Here is a 15,994-nt window from a genome sequence, read left to right on the forward strand (position 1 = left end):
GTGATGTAAGGTGACACAGTTTTTTTTTTTTTTTTATGGTGTTTATTGGACAGGGTGGATCATGTGATATATTTATTGAGCCGGTCGTTACGGACGCGGTGATACCTAATATGTGTTTTTTTTCCCTTTTTTTTCAATTTTTTTATTATAAAATCAGGGGAAAGGGGCATTTTTTTACTTGAAACTAAATTTTTTTTAAATTAAAAACGCTTTTTTTTTACATAGATACTATCTGGAATCTTGGCGTGTGTATGACTTTTTATTAAAAAATTTTCAGGCGGTAATGTGATAGAAAATGAAGAATCTGTGATTAGTACAGGCGGTTTCAGACATGGAGAAGCCTATTTTATTTATTTTTTTATTTGGGGGAAAGGGGTGTGATTTGAATTTTGATATATTTCAAAGATTTTTTTCCTTTTTTTTTTTTAATACAATTTTTGAAGGTTTCCAAGGGAACTTGAACATGTGATCATCTGATTGCTTCTCTAACAAACTCCAATGCACTATTTACTATGTTGCTCTGAACCCACAGGCAGGGTTTTCATGAAAATGTAGCTGTGACAGCCTCTGATCCTTCAGGGGGACCAAAGCTGCTGTAATGCATGAACGGCACCCCAAATTGCCACTAGGGGGAGCCGTTACAGCCCTGAAAGAGCATCACTTCCGGATTTTCAGCCTTTAGATGTTGTAGTTAAATCTGATGAGTTAAATGTCAGCGGTCGGCGTTATCACCAACATTAGCCCCCCCCCCCCCCCCCAGCAGCTAGGCAACCTATGCGCTCGTGAGCCACTTCCGTTGGGATTTGTGACTTTTTCCCGGCAGAAAACTGACATAAGTATTTGTTCAAAAGACAGCGACCACAGACTAATTATCCATACGGCTAAAGCTACGCAGCAACATGTACATCGCATTGTCACCTTGCAACACGCATCTAATAATTGTCAATAGAGTTGTGTTGACCATGACAACAGCACAAAAATCCAACCCTACATCTGCCTGTGCCATCATAGACTGCAACTTACCTGCGTCCTGGCTGTTTTAGTTTAAATGACAGGTCTGAAATAGTTATGCAACAGCAAGTCAAGACCCACAAAATTTTTTGGTCAAGCGCTTTTGGTAGTCGCACAACAAATAACCATGTACCTTAGTTTACCATCCTCACTGCTCATAATATGGCCTAAATAAACCTGATTGATATGTGGGGGTGGAGAGAATACGCCACCAGCCCTACAGAGGCTGAATTCTATGCCGATAACACTTCAGAATATTTCTTTGTAGAGGTTGGAGCTCCTTTATTTTTTTTTTATTTTTTTTTTTATATATATATATACAAAGCTCCCCTTCACACAGCTAATTCTAGGGGGAGTGCACCAAATACCCCCCTCCATTACCTGATTGCTCTGACCAGTTCGTGGAAAGATTCATCTACATTTAATCGGATCTTGGCTGAGGCTTCCATATAAGGGATTCGATTCTCCCGTGCAAAATTTAGAGCTTCCTCCTTTGTCACCTAATGATGGGGAACAGAAGGACAAGAACAAGTGGTTACCTCCAGTCATACCAGGAACTAAGATTCAGATGAACTTCCTCAGACTCTAAACTGTATTTAACCCCTTCCTGTCGCAACAATTCATTTTTTTTTCACTTCCTGCCTTCCCAAAACATTTTTACTTTTCCATTCACCTAGCCGTATGAGGGCTTGTTTCTTGTGAGACAAGTTATACATTCTAATGGAACCATTTAATATTGCATACAATATAGTGGGAAGCTGTAAAATACCAAATAAGGTATTATTGGAAAAAAATGCATCACAGTTTTATGGGTTTCATTTTTAGTGTCCCATGCTGTAAATCTGACATATTAACTTAATTCTGCAGGTCAGTGCAATTACAGCAATACCAAATTTAATTAGCTATTTTGTGTTTTAATACTTTAAAAAAAATATTTTTTGCCTTTACACCACCATATATTTTTTTATAGTTGAGTGAAGGCTCGTTTTTTTTGTGCGATGATCGGTAGTTTTTATTGATACCAATTTGAGGTGTGTAGGACTTTTTGATAACTTTACCAAAGTGTGCCAAAATCAACCTTTTTGATTTTTTCTTCTGTTACAGTGTTCACAGTTCAGCCTAAATACTTTTATATTTTAATAGTTCAGGCATTTTTGAACGCCGCAATGTTAATGATCTTTATTATGTTTTTCATTGTTTATTTTTACAATGGGGAAAGTGGGTGAATTGAATTTATATAATTTTTTTAAACTTTTTATTTTTACGTTTTTTACGCCCAGGGGACTTCAACGTGCGATCTTCTGATTAGGCTCCTTTCCCACCTGCGTTCAGGTGTCCGCTCGTGAGCTCCGTTTGAAGGGGCTCACGAGCGGCCCTGACGCTGCGTTTGGCCCTAATGCATTCTCAGTGGAGGCAGATCCACTGAGAATGCATCCGCCTGCCAGCGCTCAGCCTCCGCTCCGCTCAGTGAGCGGACACCTGAACGCTGCAAGCAGCGTTCGGGTGTCCGCCTGGCCGTGCGGAGGCGAGCGGATCCGTTCCGACTTACAATGTAAGTCAATGGGGACGGATCCGCTTGAAGATGACACCATATGGCTCAATCTTCAAGCGGATCCGTCCCCCCTTGACTTTCAATGTAAAGTCTGAACGGATCCGCTCAGGCTACTTTCACACTTAGAAAATTTTTCTAAGTTCTAATGCAGACGGATCCGTTCTGAACGGAGCCACCGTCTGCATTAATATGAGCGGATCCGTTCAGAACGGATCCGATCGAACGCAGGTGTGAAAGTAGCCTTACTTATGCTATAGACTGCAATGGCTTACCATTGCAGCCTATGGGAGAAACAGTCCATTCCTATCAAGCCCTGCCACAGGCCAGGCCTGATAGGAACTTCTTGTAATAACAGTGGTGGCTCACTTCTGGTTAGCTCTGGCGTGGTGCTTCTAGCCCAGAAGAGGGAACACCCTACCCCTCTGAAAGATAAGTAGTAAAAAGGTAGCTCCATACTGATAGGAACTTTGTTGTGATAGGCCTCTGAGCCTTCAGAAGACCCGAGGCTGCCATAGCAACCGAAAGGCTTCTTCGATCTCAGCGCAGGGAAGCTGTTCAATTCCTGGGAGCGCAGTGCTCCTGGAAAATAACCACACAGATGTTTTGTTGGCATCTGACGGTCTAACGGTCTCTGCTATCGGGTGTCTGATGTGTAAAACAGCAAGCACCCGTCGATGTAGAACCCGCTCAGCTCCTGAGCAGAATTCATCTTTAAAGACCCTGCATCGAGCATACATGTATGCTCGATGTCGGGAATGGGTTAAACTACAGTTTTATGTTTCTATACAGCAAATGGTAGTTATATATAACCTTATAACTACTTTCTGAATGGTGTGACCCTACGCTGTCTTACATTGTCCAATCGGTGATTAAAGGATCCGGTTGTAACCGTATTGATAAGGGGGACTGATAGCAGGAGAATGTTAGATCACTCATTTCCAGGTGGAATAACAGAGGGACGGCACACTGTAGAGTTATAAGAAAAGCTCCAGAACTTACTTTTTCTTATAGGGAATCAAAGTATTTACTAAAATAGGAGAGGTGACTTCTCCTTTTTAGTCTATTTAATTAAGCCTCCCCTACGTCCCATTGTCTTCTGGAACACCATGAACTAGCTGGAGGTCAGCACAGCACATGAAGAAGTAAACCACACAGTAAGTAAACATCCAGCTAAGCTCACACATGCAGCAGAGGTCTCACCTGTCTCTGAAGGTCCAAATCGGCCTTATTCCCAACCAGAATCATGGGGAACTCATCTCTGTCCTTGACACGTAGGATTTGTGTGTGAAACTTGCTGATCTCATTGAAGCTGGAAGAGCAGAAAGGCACAATGGTTTCAGATGAATTACAATGCAGCGGCCTGTGGTGTTCCACCAGGAGGGTTTACTGACTGCTGACCCTTCCACCACATGAATAGGCTGCCAGGCAATGAGCTTGCAATTATAGCTGGTTCCAAAACTGGTTAAAATGTGTTGTAGTTTATATTGGTTTCCTGCAACCAGCAGCTCTCAGGCCCTTTACGTCTGACTGTATTCCAACACACGTGAAATGCCTGTAGGTAGTTTATGCAGGCTGACAACCATCAATGGCTTCTATTATAGCAAAGAGTCGTCAGTCAGCCTTGGGTGACCCAAATCTGTATGGTTATGCCATGCTTCATTCACGCACCCCTCTTGTCAGTTGTCACTGTAAAGCTACCTGCACACGTTGCAAAATACGTGCGTTTTTTCTGTGCTGAAAAACCGCAGCGCAGTACTGTACCAGCAAAGTGTATGATATTACACAAATCTCATGTGCACTTTACGGAAACTGACCTGCCATGCGGATTCCAAATCCGCAGCCTGACAATTATGTTTGTGGTTTTAGCTGCGGATCAATTCCCCACCAAATAACCCATGTTAGAAATTGCAAGCATTATAGGACCGCCATGGTGGAAGGGGTCCAGGCACTGACAGCGGTTGTCTCACCTCAGCAATTATTATGTAGATGAATTTAATACTATTGTATTGTTATTGTCCATATTGCTTCCTTCGCTGGCTGGATTCATTTTTCCACCACTTTATACACTTGTAATTTCCATTGTTATGACCACCCTGCAATCCAGGTGTGGTGGTCCTGCTTGTACACTATAGGAAAAAGCACCAGCCCATGTGCTCTCCCAAAGTCCGGGCCACCAGCGAGACTAGTACTTTTTCTTATAGAGTGCAAGCATGACCACCGCTGATAGATTTTAGGGTGGTCATAACCATGGAAACGAGCAGTATATAATGTAATGGAGAAATGAACCAAGCGAGCAAAGGAAGCAATATGGATAATAACAATACATTAGTAAGTGCCTTGTAGTAATTTTCTCTACACGATAAATGTCACTTGCTGAAGTAAAACAACGCCAGTAAGGCTACTGTCGTGTGCCATGAAGATCATGATGCCCCATTACAACATCCAATGAGCCGTGACAAGACACTGCTGGAGCTTTGGCCGTGCACACCTTTTCCAGCATGGACAACAATGAAAGTCCTGTGGAACTGCAACTTGTTTGTGCAACGTGTTGCACAGATGTTTTTTGGTCGCATGACCCGTCTGCCTAATTCTATGACTATGTGAAGGGAAGGAAGCAGAGGATTTGAAGCCCACCCTACTAGCAGACCCCCCGCTCATGTGTCATACGTCCATGCAGATAATGTTTTCTAGGTATATAGCTCCAGGGAGCATTAGCTCAGGGGCTGACATCACTGTATGGAATACTGTACATCAGGCAGGAAGGAGGAGGCTTGGGAAATGCATGTTCTGTATAACTGTATCAATCTGTAATTTGATCATAAAAGCCATAATGAAGACAAAAGTACAAAATGATATGAAACGCATCCTCGTTCCTGTCTGCCATTGTGTTGTGCAAGGAATTATTGGCAGCGGACTGTCGGAGAAGACTATTTAAAGTATCCAGACATCACAGACGCCAAGTCTCATTTCCGCTCTGTAACACCAACTATCAATTATTAAGCTGGGGGGGGGGGGCCCTTACAGATGGGGAGAAAAGGCTCAGACAATCCAGATTTATTTCTATTATTTACTGCAGCCAAATACGTTTCTGGTACTCTAAGTACAGAATTGTACCCAGGCTGGCCAGACTTCAAGCATAACACATAACATCCACAACTAGAATGAACTGGAACAGATGGATCACCAAGAGCAATACTGGCCCAACGACACCATGGGGGGAGATTCATCAAAAGTGTTAGAAAGGAAAACTGGATTAGTTGCCCATAGCAGCCAGTCAGATTCCACCTTTCATTTTCCAAAGGAGTTCTGAAAAATGAAAGGTGGAATCTGATTGGTTCATCTGGGCAGCTAAGCCAGTTTTCCATTACACCAGTTTTGATAACTCTCCTCCACTACGTGTATAAAATGTCAACTACATTTCAGATGGCAACGGTATTAGGGATATAGCATGCAGACTGACACTCTGTGAAGGTACATGTAGACTAGTGGGTCCCAGCATAATTAGGAGTCCAGAAATTTGTAGGTATTGTACCCCAAAGATAGGTGTTATTTTAGTAAATGGGCAGAGGGGGTGGAGAAACGCTGCATATAACCAACATTATGAACGTGTGTCATTGGAGTGTCTGTGGTCAGTTTTAGGAGTACCGTTAGTGAATATATTTTAGCGGAATCAGACAACCATCTAATATGGATTAGGGCAGGTTTGCATTACCATTAGAAATTCCGTGTTAACGGGATTTTAGAACTGAATGCCTTTTAAGAGACATTCTGTTTTGCTCCATCCTAATACATGTTTATGGGCACAAATAATGGTTCCATTTTGACGAGACTTTTTTTTCCTGTCATGTATAACGGAACCGTTATTTATGCCCATAAACATGGCAGAGCAAATTGGAATGCCTCTCTCTATGCAGAATACATGCACGTTTGGCAGATTCAAGCATGGTGTGTATGAGGCGGCATAAAATGTTTGTGGATTTTTGGCTTTTTAAAGCCTTCAAAATATACTTATAGGTTGAAAGCTTTTAAAAACTGGAAATCTGATGTATATGAAAATGTTCTGCATCTGTGGAGTCTCTTGTTCTTCTGTGTGAATGACAGCAAAAGAGATTTTACCATTTAAATTGTTTACCTTCCTCGGTCATTAATAGCAAAAATCAGCAGGAAGCCTTCCCCCGTGCGCATGTACTGCTCTCTCATCGCCCCAAACTCCTCTTGTCCAGCCGTGTCCAGAACTAATGATAAAGAAGACAGACATACCTCTTACATTGGGAACAGATTTTTTTCTTCATTTCAGGCTTTGTGGGGCTAAAAACGCGCCAGATTTATCATGGTGGCTGATGCTCGATGATAAATCCAGTGCACCCATAGACGGGCTAACGTTACACCACCTATTTGCTTTGTTTATCTAAAAAGAAAATGTGGCAAATTATTGGTGCATTTTTTGGAGCACGATGATGCATCGAAGCCACACCCCTTTTCAGCAACGCCACACCCCTTTTCAGCAACGCCACACCCTCTTGTCAGACAAGTTGAAAAAAGTGTAAAAAAAATAATAAGTTTCTAAAATCGTTAATAAATGTGGTGCAAAGCATTTGTGCCCATCCACCAAGGGCAAAATACCACCACAAAACTCTGACAGAAAGAAAGGCAACCAATAGGCGGTATAAAGTTGATAGTCATCCAGTATCCGCTACTAGGATAAATCTGGAGCATTTTTAGACTGCCCCATTGACTCGTCTGCACGTGTAGCTGCCCAGACTACTTTCTGCTATACAACAGTGGCCTAGTAATGTCTCAGTCCTGGAAAGCCCTTTAACAGTGTGTTCACACAGTGGATTTCCTACTGGAAAAATCTGCCACGGAATCTTAGGGTGCATTCACATGACCGTCTGTATTTTCAAGTCCACAAAACGTGGATCCACAATAAATATGGAAGCCGTCTGTGTTGTATCCTATTTTTTTGGGATACATTGTGACAATGGATCCACAAATAGGACATGTTCTATCTTTTTTTTGCGGGGGCTACGGAGCGGACATACGAATGCGGACAGCACACGGTGTGCTATCCGCATTTTTTGCAGACCCATTGAAATGAATGGGTCTGCATCCTGTCCTCAAAAAATGCAGATCGGCTGTGGACCAAAAATACGGTCGTGTGAATGGGGCAGAGATTCAAGGTTGACTTCTGGATTTCTGCCACGGATTTGCAGCTTGTCCTGTTGCGGGTCCACGTGTAGATTAGTCCTATTCAATGAGGCAAATCCATGTCACGACTTCCATGTGGAATTTGCAGGGATTCCATACAAAGAACTGACATATCAAGTCCTCTTTTTTTCCATGATAGAGATTTTAAATCCACACACAGCAAAATCATATGGGATCATATGAATTAACGGGAGGCGGAAAAGAAGCTGATTTCACACATTATCCACATACAACGTCTGCCGGCTGAGCAGGTTTTGCTGACATAATGCACACCTGTGGTATACAGAACGTTATCTGTAAATCTCTCATTTGTTACCTATAATCCCAGAGAGCGCCATCAATCACCATGACAGACTAGGTATATACATGTATATGAGGTGGGTGCAGGGGGATTTACGGCCAGGATCGCCTCATTCATTAGGTAACGACTACCTACTAGGAGCCTGTAACAAAGTATCCACCTTCTTCTTTCCCCTCCGGTTTGGAATTTCTATTTATCTAAATTCCTTACAACTTATTTGCAAAGATCACCGTGTCAAATTCCAGACATTCCCGGAGAACTCCCCCATTCCCTCCCCTACACCCTGGAGACGTCACCTTTTTCTCTGCAATGTCTTCTGCCTTCAGCAATGCAAAAATGTCCTGAACACCCAGATCCAGCACTCCTGCCAGAGCATGTACCCCCACCCAGCACCCTCGGAAATAAGGTTTCTCAATATACGTGTCAGATGGGAGTAGTAGTTCGGCAGGACATTGCCCTTGCTGGGCTATTATCCACTACGGGCAGTTCTGCCTCTTTCAGCAATAACTTCAGTGGAGACAGCATGGCATAATGTAGGGGAACCTATTCCCTCAGCTTCCTTTCATACTGGAAATCAATGGTGTCTTGAGATTAAAGACTCCATTCTTCTCACGTGTACATATGACATATTAGAAGATCACTTTGACTGAGGTTCCCCTTGAACTTCTCTGGTCAGAGGACGGGGACGCATATGGAAAACAAACCAATCGAGAGCATCCGAATGCTTCACCCAGTCTGCAGACATGGCTTCCATCTGGACAAAGCCTTATCACAAATACAGTAGACAAGTCGGATAAATGGCAGCCATGCACTTACTGTCCAGTCGGGTCTGCTTTCCATCAATGGAACAGATCTTCGTATAGGAATCCTCAATGGTTGGATCATAGTCAGAAACAAAGTAGGACTAGAAGGGAAGATGGAAAAAAGGGAGCATTAGTCACTTTATATCATCAAAATGTTTCTATATAAAGAAAGTAATAAACCACATTCTACTGATCTTTAGTAAAAAAATAATAAAAAATGGAAAAGCGTGCTGCAGTATTTTTTCTGGTAAAATGACCAATGGTGCCCAATGGACTTCAGTGACTTAACAGGATCGATCATTTTTGGTTTTCTGTTCTTGTGGTGAAGCAGAAAACCTGCGATAAGAACAGAGATGTGAACGCAGCCTTAGGCCTCTTGCACACAACCGTATTTTCTTTCCGTGTCTGTTCTGGGTTATTTTGGTAAAAAAAAAAACATAAAACGGAAGATACTCTGTATTTCCGTTCCGCCAAAAATTAGAACATGTCCTATTATTATCCGCATTACAGACAAGGATAAGTACTGTTCTATTAGGGGCCAGCTGTTCGGTTCCGCAAACTACGGAATGCACACGGAAGTAATCCGTATTTTTTGCAGACTGCAAAATACATACGGTCGTGTGCAAGAGGCTTTACATGTAATGACAGAGTACTGGAGGAGCGCTGACACAGCACCTAAGGTCTAGCAGAAGACAATTTCATTAGGAGCCGAGGTCAGAACCAGTAACCCCAGATATCCTATGAGAAGTCCTGCATGTGCAATGGTAACCACAATCACTGTCTGTACACACAGAGGACGCTACCGCCATAAAGACACATATGACCAATCTCTTCCGGTGGTCCTGTGCTCTATAGTTTTCACACATCCAGTGGTCACTAAAGGCCCCTTTACACTGTCCGAACATCAGGCAGATCACCGCTAACGAGCGTTCGTACAAAGCGATTATCTGCCAGTGTAAGGCCCGGACTACACTGCGACTTTTTGTAGTGTGACTGATTGATTTAACTATTGAATGACAGCTTCAGTTCACATGAGTGCATTCAACTGAATACAATCATTTGGGCTCCAGCTGTGGTTCAACAGTTAAAATCAATCAGTTGCGCTACAAAAAGTCGCAGTGTAGCCCGGACTAAAGGTGCCACCGATTACCAGATAAACGAGAGAAACGCCTGTTCCTCAGGTAACTGCATCCTTTATGTGGACACCTAAAATATCGACAGCAGCAGATTGTGGAGTCTAAACAGCAACTGCAGAGGGCAAATAATGATTCTGTATGGGGACAAGCGATGGCATTAGCGATCGCCCCCTCCCCATAGTGTGGAGGAGATCACTGCATGTAATAGAGTTCTCCTACACTTCCTTCCCGATAATCAGCTCCATCCGGCCATGTAAAAGGGGCCTTAGTAAGGACAACATATATATATATATATATATATATATATAATAATGTGATGTGTGGCACTAAAAGAAGAGTGCACCATTCACCATGTTTTATGCTGCCCTTAAACAGCCCTCATAGTCCGATGACAGATGAGTTAATAGTTAAATTTAATGCCCCCTTGATGTTTTGGGTCGTCGCTGCCTGCCGTTACACAAGGTCCAAGACGCAATAGGTATCATCATATATAAATCCTCCTATTGCCTTTAAATCTAGGAAAGATAGGTGACAGCCAACCAACATGGCTGCCGCTCCAGCTCCCACCCAGAGTCCTAACTGGCAAATACACATAGAGGGAGATTTATCACAGCTGGCTTAGTTGTCCATAGCAACTAATCAAATCCTACTTTTAATTTTTCAAAGAAGCTCTGAAAAATAAAAGGAGGAATCTGATTGGTTGCTATGGGCAACTAAGCCAGTTCTACTTTACACCAGTTTTACCAAATCTGCCGCCATACTTTCTAAGTGATTCTGAAGCAGAGGATCACCAAACAACTGGACAGGGCCGCCATCAGGGGGGTACAGCCGATACCCCAGTAAGGGGCCCAGACCCTGGGGGGGGCCCGGCCAGTTCCAATGTAAAAAAATAATAATAATAAATAAATAAAAATTTAATTTTTTTTATATTTTTTTTTTTACCCCCTCTCATTTGTCAGTGACTTGAGTTGAACTTTATTGCATCGCTAGAGGGGGGCAATTGATCATTCCTTGCTAGTGATGTCCAGTTCATGAACAAATCATTCATTTGAATCGATTCAGTTCACTGAACCGATCCGTGTGAAGCCGCTCAGTCTGAGTCAGTGAGTCACACAGCACACAATAGCAGAGCCGCTGGCAGCAGGGAGGGACTCGGGAGGAGTGTAATCTGATCCTAGAGTGGAAGCTGCTTCTGCCAGCCCCTCCCCTCCCCGCCCACCAACCAATCAGAGCTGAGTCATTGAGTCGCAGCACACAATAGCAGAGCCGCTGGCAGCAGGGAGGGGAGGGGCTCGGGAGGAGTGTAATCTGATCCTAGAGTGGAAGCTGCTTCTGCCAGCCCCTCCCCTCCCCGCCCACCAACCAGTCAGACCTGAGTCAGTGAGTCACAGCACACAATAGCAGAGCCGCTGGCAGCAGGGAGGGGAGGGGCTCGGGAGGAGTGTAATCTGATCCTAGAGTGGAAGCTGCTTCTGCCAGCCCCTCCCCCCCCACCAACCAATCAGAGCTGAGGCAAGGCAAGCACTAGCAGCCCTGAGTCAGTGAGTCACAGCACACATTAACAGAGCCGCTGCCAGCAGGGAGGGGAGGGGCTCGGGAGGAGTGTAATCTGATCCTAGAGTGGAAGCTGCTTCTGCCAGCCCCTCCCCTCCCCGCCCACCAACCAATCAGAGCTGAGGCAAGGCAAGCACTAGCAGCTCTGAGTCTGAGTCACTGACACAAGTACAGGGAGTCTAAGAAAGAATCGGATGAGTCACAGGTTAAAGGGTTTCTACCACATCGTTTTGACATAATTAGCTATCTCTGGAATGTGATCCTACCTTTAGGCCATGAAGGGGTTAATTAAGTGTTGGAGGGGGTGGGGGGTGTTATTGTGCATATTGTGTTTGGGATCCATTTAACAAGTTTGACCAGTTGGGTTTGAGAGTGGTTGAGTGTCATCCACAGATCCCCCATAACAGTGTGTCATCCACAGATCCCCCATAACAGTGTGTCATCCACAGATCCCCCATAACAGTGTGTCATCCACAGATCCCCCATAACAGTGTGTCAACCACAGATCCCCCATAACAGTGTGTCATCCACAGATCCCCCATAACAGTGTCATCCACAGATTCCCCCATAACAGTGTGTCATCCACAGATCCCCCATAACAGTGTGTCATCCACAGATCCCCCATAACAGTGTGTCATCCACAGATTCCCCCATAACAGTGTGTCATCCACAGATCCCCCCATAACAGTGTGTCATCCACAGATCCCCCATAACATTGTGTCATCCACAGATTCCCCCATAACAGTGTGTCATCCACAGATCCCCCATAACAGTGTCATCCACAGATTCCCCCATAACAGTGTGTCATCCACAGATTCCCCCCATAACAGTGTATCATCCACAGATTCCCCCCATAACAGTGTGTCATCCACAGATTCCCCCCATAACAGTGTGTCATCCACAGATTCCCCCCATAACAGTGTGTCATCCACAGATCCCCCATAACAGTGTGTCATCCACAGATCCCCCATAACAGTGTGTCATCCACAGATCCCCCATAACAGTGTGTCATCCACAGATCCCCATAACTGTGTCATCCACATATTCCCCCTATAACAGTGTGTCATCCACAGATTCCCCCATAACAGTGTGTCATCCACAGATTCCCCCATAACAGTGTGTCATCCACAGATTCCCCCATAACAGTGTGTCATCCACAGATTCCCCCCATAACAGTACGTCATCCACAGACCCATAACAATGTAACAGTAAACCTTGTGCTTTTTTTTTTTTAAATGTGCCAGGGGAAGATTGCTAGGGCAGATTACAGGTAGTGTAGTTAGTGTTAGTGGAGGGTCCTGCTTAAAAGAGTCTACCTTGTCGTGGTAGCAGGCTTCATATTATTTGGTCAAAAATGAATTCCTTACTGAAATCACTGATTATCACTTTTTACTGTCTTTGTAGTTGTAAAAAAATTATGAAATTGGGGGTAGGTCCTTGGGGTGGAGGGGAGGTGGAGTCAGGACGGATTCTAAAGGGGCGGGGTAGGAGGGGGGGCCCAGGCTTTGAGCTGTGTAAGGGGCCCCAAAATTTCTGATGGCAGCCCTGCAACTGGACACATTTTCTGCCATATTGGATGTCATGCAGCTTTCCAGATAATGCAGGGACTTTTATACTATTGATGCAAAGTACACACCTCCTCCCCTATAATCACATCTTATGTGGGGAGACAGAGCGGTCATAACCCAGAAGTGCTTGCTCTGCCGACCAGACAGCGGCAAACAAGGCGCGGGCTAAAGTAATTACCTCAGACTTTGTTCAGATGGTGACAGCAGTAAACAGAAGTCACAGTCCTGTGCTACATGTGATATCAGCCTGGCACCGAGCAGCCCCATTACCAAACATACAGCACGATAACAGGGGGAACAGTACTGATAGGACAACACTCCTTGTGACTAGGGATCGACCGATATTGATTTTTTAGAGCCGATACAGATCCTGATAATCTGTGAACTTTCAGGCCGATAATTTATACCGAGATTTTATATCTCATATATTATATTAGTTGGTAGTCACTGAGGTGGTGGAAATTTGCATTTGGCACTAGTATATTATAAATGTCAATTATAAATTAATAAAGCCCTTAGTTGGTAAGCAATTTATAATTTACATTTATATTATACTAGTGCCAAATGCCAATTTCCACACCATACCACTATCAGACCTCAGATCAGCCCTTTATTAACCCCTATCAGACCTTAGATCAGCCCTTTATTAACCCCCATTAGACCTCAGATCAGACTTTTATTAACCTCTATCAGACCTCAGATGAATAAAATAAAAAAACTCCTCAACTCCTGGTCCAGATGGACTCACGCTACCCTACTATAAACAATTTGGGGACATTTTATTTACCCATTTTTTAGCTGCCTTTAACTCATTTGATATGTCCCATACTCTCCCCAATGATACTATTAGAGCATACATTACGGTCGTCCCCAAGAAGGGAAGGACCTTTCACAATGCCAAAGTTACCGTCCCATCTCACTGATTAACGTGGACCTAAAATTGTTCTTTAAAATACTTGCTACTCGCCTCCTCCCTCATCTCCAAAAATTTATCCATTTAGACCAAACTGGGTTCTTGCCTCTGAGAGAAGCTCCGGATAACACGACAAGGGCAATAAATATGATTTACCAAGCTGTATCCTCTAAGATCCCGACATTGCTCCTGTCAACTGACGCTGAAAAGGCATTTGACAGGGTCAATTGGAAATTCATGTTTGAGACCCTACGTTATATAGGACTGGGGGAGAAGATGATGTCTAGGATTACCAATCTCTACTCTAATCCCACTGCGGTTGTCAAAGTGAATGGGCAATTTTCCTCACCCCTATCCATCCGCAATGGAACGAGACAGGGTTGTTCCTTATCCCCCCTTATATTTGTGCTCTGTCTGGAACCGCTTTTGTGTCACATAAGGGGGAACCCCGATATCACCGGGTTACAGTTACAGGGGACCCCACACAAAGTCGCAGCCTACGCTGATGACCTCCTATTTTTCCTTACCAACCCAAGGGTAACCCTACCTAACCTGCTGAGGGAACTTAAAGTTTACGCCCATCTCTCAAACTTTAAAATTAATTATCAGAAATCTGAAGCCTTAAACGTTACTCTCCCGTCTACCACGGTCACATCCATTTCAGAGAACTTCCCCTTTAAATGGGCTCGCTTATCTTTAAAGTACCTTGGTATATTCCTGACCCCTACACTCTCAGACTCTCAGGTTAACTACCCGCCTCTTCTTAGGGCCATAAAAGAAGACTTAGACAGGTGGCATAAGAGCACGTTCTCATGGTTTGGGAGGATTTCGATTTTTAAAATGAATGTATTACCAAAAATCCTTTTCTTCTTTCAAGCCCTCCCGGTTCACATTCCTAGGCTCTTTTTTCACAACCTTTTAAAAATGTTGACTCGTCCAGATCGTCCAGAATAGCCAGGTCGACACTCTTTCGCCCCAAATTAGAAGGGGGTCTAGGGCTGCCAGACTTCCTTTCCTACCACAGGGCATCACATCTTCTTAGAATTGTAGACTGGTGCCGTCACAAAGCCTATAAGCAATGGATCTCGGTCGAACAGTCCTTTCTGTCTACTCCTCTGCCTGCTACTCCGTGGTTGGCTGATCACATACCGTTGGAGGCTCTCTTACATCCGACCATAGGCCCTTCCCTGAAGGTCTTCTCTACTATTCAAAATCTCTCCTATGTTCCCTCTCCTGGGTAATCCACAATTCCCCCCCCCCTGGGATGGAACACGGACCTTTTTGTGTTCTGGTGAATTGCAATAAATTCAGGGCCCATCATCTGATCGCCTCGAATTTATAGCTCACCCCCCAACAAATCTCAGAGATGGATATTTCCCCTAACATTAATCCCTGGCAGTCACTCCAACTTAAACACTACATGGCCACTCTTCCTCCAGCAGAGTCTTTCGTCCGTGACAAGACGGATTTTGAGTTTCTTTGAGATCAACCAGGGGTGTCGAGACGTACCCTTTCTCGAATGTACAACTTACTACTCAATCCTCCCGACCAACCTCCTCCCAACTATATCCCTCAGTGGAAGGCAGATCTAGATATTGCGCTCTCATCAGAACAAAGATTAAGATTGTATACATGCATTCACAAAACATCTATTGCTAGCAATGTCCAAGAAGCTGGATTCAAACGAATGTCCCGTTGGTATAGCGTCCCTACTAGACAATTCCATTTTTCCTCAAGTCTCTCCCTTGTGTTGGCGTTGTGGCTCCAAGAGAGGCACTATCCTTCACACATTCTGGAGCTGTCCTCATCTGTCGGATTTCTGGTATTTGGTGTGGTTGATTACATCTAAATTCACCTCATATACCCTCCCTAAGACGCCTGCTTTCTTCCTGCTCCATCAGTGTGAGATTCCTCTCTCCAACTATAAAAGATCTGTGGTAAGACATCT

At 44.0% G+C, this 15,994-nt stretch overlaps 1 protein-coding gene across 1 annotated transcript in view; it reads right to left on the reverse strand.

Moving 5' to 3' along the window:
* Positions 1-15,994, reverse strand: part of RRAS (RAS related) — a 47,790-nt gene that overhangs the window by 8,451 nt on the left and 23,345 nt on the right. Inside the window, exons 2-5 of the mRNA XM_044281591.1 lie at positions 8,889-8,976; positions 6,696-6,798; positions 3,764-3,872; positions 1,393-1,511 (exon numbers count right to left, since the gene is read on the reverse strand). Coding sequence (XP_044137526.1) covers positions 1,393-1,511; positions 3,764-3,872; positions 6,696-6,798; positions 8,889-8,976 — 419 coding nt within the window. The remainder of the gene's footprint in view (positions 1-1,392; positions 1,512-3,763; positions 3,873-6,695; positions 6,799-8,888; positions 8,977-15,994) is intronic.

This window comes from Bufo gargarizans, chromosome 2 (genome assembly GCF_014858855.1).
Source record: "Bufo gargarizans isolate SCDJY-AF-19 chromosome 2, ASM1485885v1, whole genome shotgun sequence".
In the NCBI taxonomy this organism is placed as follows: Eukaryota; Metazoa; Chordata; class Amphibia; order Anura; family Bufonidae; genus Bufo; species Bufo gargarizans.